The sequence below is a fragment of the Martes martes genome (genome assembly GCF_963455335.1).
Source record: "Martes martes genome assembly, chromosome: 7".
Lineage (NCBI taxonomy): Eukaryota > Metazoa > Chordata > Mammalia > Carnivora > Mustelidae > Martes > Martes martes.
In genome coordinates this window covers 63,700,400-63,708,342 of record NC_137894.1, presented here as the reverse complement: position 1 = coordinate 63,708,342, position 7,943 = coordinate 63,700,400, and the positions used below count along the sequence as shown (strand labels likewise).

General features: G+C 42.1%; 1 protein-coding gene across 1 annotated transcript; it reads right to left on the bottom strand.

Annotated features, from left to right (window-relative positions):
• Positions 1–1,131: 1,131 nt before the first annotated feature.
• LOC308346664 (P2R1A-PPP2R2A-interacting phosphatase regulator 1-like) lies at positions 1,132–3,652 on the bottom strand (the record flags this gene model as incomplete). The annotated part of the gene is made up of 3 exons (XM_080809715.1): positions 1,132–1,172; positions 3,007–3,142; positions 3,515–3,652. The coding sequence occupies 3 exons, from the start codon at positions 3,650–3,652 to the stop codon at positions 1,132–1,134; spliced, it is 315 nt and encodes a 104-aa protein (XP_080665841.1).
• Between the last annotated feature and the right edge of the window lie 4,291 nt (positions 3,653–7,943).

Here is a 7,943-nt window from a genome sequence, read left to right as displayed (position 1 = left end):
AAACTAACATGTTGAATACATACAGTAGACCTGACTGTCCTACGTTTGCATAGCTCACCCAGTCCTCTCAACCTCTTTCTTGTGTGGGGGTATTAGAACTCACATTTTACAGATGAGAAAACTGAGGTTAGGAAAGTTCAGTTAGTTGTCTAAGTCATAGGGTTGGTAGCAAGAAAGCTGAGGTTCAAAATTAGATCTTTCTGATTCCAAAGCCTGTACTTTTCCTTGGGCACCTGAGGCCAAAATATAGGCTACAAGCAACATGAAACCTAACCATGAGTAGCCTAGATTCATAGAAAGTAGGGAGGTATAGGACCAAAGAGAGACAAATTAGGGCCAGATGGGTTTGCCAGATAAAGTACAGGATGCCCAGTTAAATTGGAATTTCAGATAAATAGCAAATATATTATTCATATAATTACATTCCAAATATCACATGTGATATACTTACACACACAAAAATTGTTTATCTAAAATTCAAAATTCATTGGGCACCCTGTACTTTTATTTGCTAAATCTGGCAACTGTATGGCCAGATGTGGAAGGTTCTAAAATATACTAAGGAATTTAGACTTTATTTCATGGCTAACATGGACCCACTGAGGATTTGGGCACAAGGGAGTGACACTGATAAAGTGGTATTTGGGACCAGCCAGAAGACAATGATATTCTCAAATATAAGACGAGGATGTTGGAGGAAGGAAAGAAAAATGGCAGGATCTAGTAGCCAGTTAAATATGGACAGATGAAGAATAAGGAGAAATCCAGGATGATAGGTTTTCAGCCTGGATGACCGAAAGAGTGACAGCTACTGATGGAAGGAGACATGTCTAGAGGAGGAATTGCTTTGAAAATAAGTAAAAATTGAGGTGATGCTTGCATATCTAAGTGAATTTTACAAGAAGAAAAGTAATTCACCTTTTCTTCAGCACCTTTTCCATGGTACTGCCGAGATAGGATACTACTCCTCAGCCTCAGGCCACCCAGGGCAGGTCCCTACAAAGACCGAAATTTTCAGACAGACAAAACTGTCACCACCAGCAGATGGCAACATCAGAACTTGAAGTCCCAGGCCACCGAAATCAAGTCTGGGCTTGTTCCTGATACTCCACACTGCTTCTGATTAGAGATCTAGACGCAGATCTCCAGGGAAGGTGGAGAGGAAGCTTTGGCTGCCCGAGAGTTGGGGGAAAGGAGCTGAATGCGAGGAAGAGTTTGCTAAGAGGACACGGGGAAGGAGGGCGGGAGAGAATTTGGGAGCGTCTCCGGCAGAGAAAACAGCATGGAGAATGGCTAGGAAGCTTGAGCAAGCCTAGCAGTTTGAAAACAGCAGCATTACGTGATGTTCCTAGCAAACAGGGAGAATAATAGGAGGATGATGAAAGGAGATACAGGAAAGGCATACAGATGCTGCTTACTCCCAGACCACACCCAGGAACTCAGAATTACCTATAGGCAACCGAGCATCACCGACCAGATTTGTGTTTCAGGAGGGTCATGCTGGTGGCAGTTGTGTGACCCCTGGGCAGAAGGCCAATTAGGAAGCAGCTGTGGTGGTTCAGGGGAGAAAGAATGAGAAGGGGAGGCAGAAGAAGTAGAAGTTTGGGAGAATCAATAGGAGGTGGAGAGGGAAGAGTTGTGAGGTGACCAAGAGGCCTTTTCCAGGGTGACTGGGAATGGTGATGATATTTACAAAACAGAGTGCAGGAGGAGGAACATATTTAGGAAGGAAGTGTGAAGTTACTCATTTTTGCATTCCTACAACATAACTTAGAGCTGACAGAGTAGACAAGCAGACTAAATGCAAGTTAATTTGCATTTGATTTTGAACATATTTAGTTTATCACTGGAACACGTAGGGGGAAATGTTTGGCAAACTGTTAGAAATATAGTTCTAGAAGCTTAGAAGAACAATGAAAGCCTATGAATTAGCTTTCCATTTTTTAAAAGATTCTATTTATTATTTATTTATTTATTTATTTAGAGGGAAAGCATGCTTGAGAGCAGGGGAAGGGCAGAGGGAGAGAGAGAGAATCTCAAGTAGACTCCCCACTGAGCAGGAAGCCCAATGTGTGGGGCTCATATCACCACCCCGAGATCACCACCTGAGCTGAAATCAAGAGTCAGCTTCCTAACTCACTGAGCCACCCAGGCGCCCCTGAATTTCCTTTTTATTTTTTTTCTTTTATTTTTTAATTTTAAATTTATTTTTAGTTTTTAAAAGATTTTATTTATTTATTTATTTTACAGAGAGAGAGAGAGAGAGAGCGAGAGAGAGCAGGAATACAAGCAGAGGGAGTGGGAGAGGGAAAGCAGCCTTCCCACCAAGCAGGGAGACCAATGCGGGGCTCGATCCCATGACCCAGAGATCATGACCTGAGCCGAAGGCAGATACTTAATGACTGAGCCACCTGTGCCCCTAAAATTTTTTTAGAAATTTATTTGTCAGAGAGAGAGAACAAGTAGGGAGAGCAGCAGGCAGAGGGAGAAGCAGGCTCCGCATGAGCAGGGAGCCCAATGTGGGGCTCGATCCCAGGACCCCAGGATTGTGACCTGAGCTGAAGGCAGACGCTTAACCACTTAACCCACTGAGCCACCCAGGCAGTCCCTCAGACATTTCTTTTAAGTGACCGCAAAGCTTTTAATTTATCCCATTTTTCTTTTTCAGAGAACCCTCCCCACATGTCCCCACCCCCAAACACCGTAACTGTTGAGAATTAGAACTATAGACTTAAGGAGAAACTTTTCCTTTTCATCACTGGCGGGAAACAAAGTCAGAGAATGAAGGTGCCCTCTTTTATTTTACAGATCTAATGTGTCAGATGGAGGCTCTTTGGTTGGCGAAGCCTCGAGCAGACTGGGAAGAGTCTGTATCTGACTAGGCCAACTCTTCTCCCACTCATTCATATCAGACTGTTGAATAGGCACTGGTTGTGCCTTGGAAAAGTTTCTTTTGCTGATCTTCAAATATCATTTCACCTTTTCTTTTTAATGGTCCACAGATACTTGGTCTAATAATGTTGGTGGGGTTTTGACTTCCTATTGGAAATTGTTGCTTGGGACTAGGAACGGGACTTGGAGGCAAAGTGGTGTAATTCACACAAGTTTGTAACGATGGAGGAAAACATTGCTTCCCAATCCCCTGGGTGGGAGGAGCTGCTGGGGATACTGGAATTAAATCGATGCTCTTTGAAGATGGTTTCTCTAAATTACTGTCACTCATGTTCAAACTCTCTTCCCAAGACCGACTTATCTGTAGTGCGGTTTGTACCTCCCATTCATGCATTGCTTCTCTAGTCATTAAATTCATGCCTTCCTCCTATTTGATTTGATGAAGGCGACCAAAGGAAGCACGGATAGGGATGGGAGAAGGTGGTAAAAACCTTTTGCAGCCAGGATAATCTTTTGAAGATGAAAATGTGGTCATGTCAATCACAGACTTGGAATATTTCAATGGCATTGTATTGACCAGACAATGTTGTGCCATAAGCGTTGTGTCATTTCTTGGAGTTACCATGTCAGCTTGGAACACCTGTGAGTTATCACCAAGCCCACTGATCAATGGGGCGCTGTTGGATCTTCTCAGCATGTCATCTGTGGTGGTTGAACTCCACAGCAGCTCCAAGTCTAGTTCCATTTTCTCTTGTGCCATGTCCGCGTCGAGGAAGAAACCACTGCTTGGTTGGAAGTTCTCAAGGTTTTCTGGCTCCCATTCACACAAGGACAAGTCAGCTGGGTGAGGAGTTGTGGACAGACAGGAAAGGGGGGAAAAGGGAAGAAAGGAGGAACCTCTTAGACATGTGAGGCGCTCATCTTTGCAGTCCTACCTACCATCCCTAATACCAGTGGGCACAAAGTAGGGGGCAGGACTGGCTCAGAACCTCCTACCCCCCAACCTCGGGGTCCCTAATGCTGAGAAGATCCTCCACCTCAAAGTCTATAATGAAAATGAGGAATTTATCTTAGTCACCCCCGCGAATCGTTCTTTATTTCTCTCAGCAAAGGAGAGAAGTCTGAATTTCCTTTTTAAATCAAGACAAGGGAGTGAGAAAAGTCCATGGACAAAATCCCTGCATGTACTTAGCAAAGTAAAGCACAAGTAAAGAGCAAGTGATGGGGAAAAAAGCTAATGAAGCAAACAGAAAATTGGCAGCCAGAGAGGTAGGTGAACAAGAAAGTTTGGTGTAATGAAAACACAGAGATGAATTTCAAGGAGGGGATTTGCACACCCATGCTCATGGCAGCGTTTTAAATAATGGCCAGGTGGAAGCAATCTAAATGTAATGGGTGGATGAGTGAATTAAGAAAATATGGTAAATACATAAAAAGGAATATTATTCAACCTTTAAAAAGGAGGAAGTCCTGTCATGTGTTACATAACGGGGTGAATCTTGAGGACATGGGGCTGAGTGAAATGGGCCAGCCACAGAAAGAGAAATACTACATGATTCTACTTATATGAGGGATCTAAAATAGTCAAATTCATAGAACCAGAAAGTAGAATGGTGGTTGCCAGGGTCTGGCGGGGAGGAGGAGAGAGGAGTTGTTATTCAGTGGGTCTGAGTTTCAGTTTTGCAAGATGAAAAAATTCTAGAGAACTTAACAACGAGCATATGGTTAACACTAGCCTACTGTACCTTAAATGGTTAAGATGTTTTGTTTTGTTTTGTTGTTTTTTTTTAATTAAATTTTTTATTTATTTTCAGCGTAACAGTATTCATTGTTTTTTCACCACACCCAGTGCTCCATGCAATCTGTGCCCTCCCTAATACCCAACACCTGGTTCCCCCACCCTCCCACCCCGCCCCTTCAAAACCCTCAGGTTGTTTTTCAGAGTCCATAGTCTCTCATGGTTCACCTCCCCTTCCAATTTCCCTCAACTCCCTTCTCCTCTCCATCTACCCTTGTCCTCTATATTATTTGTTATGCTCCACCAATAAGTGAAACCATATGATACTTGACTTTCTCTGTTTGACTTATTTCACTCAGCATAATCTCTTCCAGTCCTGTTTTGTTTTGTTTTTTAAAGGGAAGGGGTTGTTTCAAGGGTCTGGCTGCAGAGATGCCTGATGAAATAAGGACTGGTGTGTGTGTGTGTGTGTGTGTGTACCTTTAGAGAGAGCATTTAATAAGGTGGTTGTGATGACACTTAAATGGCACTTGGCTATGGAATGAATGGAAGGTAAGGAAGTAGAAAGAGCAAGTGAATTTGGCTTCTGCAAGGAGTATGGCCACAGAGGATATGGATCTTTCCTGAGTAGCAGAACAGTAAGGGAGGATAGATTTAGGGCTCGCCTTGCTTGCATCCATTCTCTCAGGGGTTACAGTCCTTCACTGATTATTGTTTAACGTCCAAAAACAGTCATTTAATACATTTTGTCCAGGCTTCTAATTATTTATTATGGGAGGACATTTTTCATACCAGTTAATCATTTGTGGGCAGTGATGGGACTCTCCTTTATGAGTTCAATATTTTTAAAATCATTTTAAATGTAAAATGGGGAGTGGAATCAGAAGAAAAAAAAAATCAATCACGTTCCAGATCCTCCCTTTTTCAGTACCTCCCTGGGGATTCCAGAAAGGTCAATTTTTATTAGCTCTAGTAAGTAACAGTCCTATTCTGTGTCCTCATGAACAGGGTCCCGATAGCGCCTGCCTGGACAGGCTAATAATTTGACAAACTCCAAACCAGTATCTGAAAAATATTCTTAGCGGGTGGGAGGCTCACCTGTGGGGAGGAAGGCAGCAAGGACTGCTGCTGCTGGGGAACAAGGAGGCCTTGGAGTCCAGCACTCAGGCCCACTTACCTCCTCCTACAGCAGAGACTGCCCAGCCTAGCTGATTCTATGCACAGGAAAATGGAAACTGAAAACAGTCTCAAGCAACAGGGATTGCCCCACAGGACATCCATCCAGCCCAGATCACCCAGACTGCTTTGAGTGTAATCCCCGACTTATGCCTGAGAAGACAGACCATGGTGTAACCTCTAGAATGATTGACAAGTACTTTTACTTTATTATCATTCTAAAACCTCCATCCAAAGAGGAGCACAAGCTGGGGCGCCTGGGTGGCTCAGAGGATTAAGCCTCTGCCTTCACCTCAGGTCATGATTCCAGGGTCCTGGGATCGAGCCCCGCATGAGACTCTCTGCTCAAGGGGAAGCCTGCTTCTCCCTCTGTCTCTGCCTGCCTCTCTGCCTACTTGTGTTCTCTCTCTCTCTGTCAAATAAATAAATAAAATCTTCAAAGAGGAGCACAAGCTTCATTTACATAACCTACAATGTATGTATAGGCATATTTCCTTAAGGTGCATGCATGGCCTTATGCCCGCCTCTACATATGATGACAAGGCTTCCCTATATAAATATTCATCTTAACCCTTAATAAAAAGAACCCATTCACCCTTGCTTCGGGAGTCATGGCTTTGGAAGTTATTCCCCATGATCTCCTTATTTGTTGCAAATAAAGTTTCCTTTGTGGGGCAACTCGCCTGACATAGTTTCTGTCTGTGACTCACCAAGGAGCCAACTCACATTGGTTTGGTTACACTATGTCATTATCTTTGTTGATTCTTTCTTCATCTGTGAGCTAGTCTGTAATCAGGCATAATCCTTCATTGTCAAAAGCTTTGTGTAATATTATCACATTTATTTCTAGAAATTCTGTTATCTTATATACAAGAATTTTAATTTCAATTTGCAGGTGATTTGTATTTGCAGAAAGACTAAAGTATTAAAAAATTATTGGGAGAGCATAGAAATTAGTCTTAAGAAGAAAGACCCACTTCCTACAGTCACATAAGTCATGCACTGAAAAACTTCAAGGAATGTCTGAAGAGAAAGATGGGTCGAAAATGACTTAATTTTATTTGTGGTTGGTTCCTAAGTGATTTTTCTGATGTTACAGTAACGCGTTCTCTTACATAAGCATGTAACTAAAGGGAATCAGAAATTCACTGATGTGGTCATGAGAAGCTGCCTCTCCCATGATTGGTGATTAATAAAAATTGTTGATTGGTATTCTTCAGTGGCTCAGTCAGTTGAGCATCCAACTTTTGATTTCAGCTCAGGTCATGGTCTCAGGGTCATGGGATCGAGCTCCACGGCATCTCCACACTCAGTGGGGAGTCTGCTTGAGATTCTCCCCTCTCCCTCTCTCTGCCCCTGCCCCACCTCCTCTCTAAAATAAGTAAATAAAATCTTTAAACATAATAATAATTGTGGATTGAATGACTGAAAAAAATAAAGATATTTATAATATTGCACAGTGAATATAGAAACTTATTTTCTTTTTGAAAATTGAATGCCTCTTTCTTTATGCTGATAAACTGTATGTTAGCTGAACCCCTTGGCCTTTCTTTTGAGCTTTCCCAAGTGAAACTGCACTTACAAAAGAACATTACTAAATGATACAGAAGTACCGACTTCCTGAAATAAAGCCTTCATTTGCTCCTTCAGGGATAGATGAATGAAAATCATCAGTCTTTCTTTGTCTGAAGATATCTTTAGTTCTCTTTCAGTTTAGGTAGGGATAGAAGTCTAGTTTGACCATTATTTCCCTCAGTACTTTGAAGAACTGTTTTGGCCTTTAATTATGCTGATGAGAAGTTCATTGTCCAATTGTTGTGTCCTTGTAGTTAATCTGTCTTTTTTCTCTTCTGCTGAAATTGTATTCTCTGTATTTGGAGACCTAAAGTGGTAGTAAGGTGTGTCTTGCTATACATTATTTTGAGTCATCTTGCTCAGGACCTGAGGGTCATTGGCTTTCATCACACTGACACTGGTCCCAATTATGAGATCTCTTATCCACTACATTAATCATCTTATGTATTTGTTTTCTCTTGATGCCATAACAAATTACCACAAACTTTGTGGCTTAAAATAACACAAACTTATTAACTTACAGTTCTGTAAGTGCAACACAATTCAGAAGTGCAACACACGT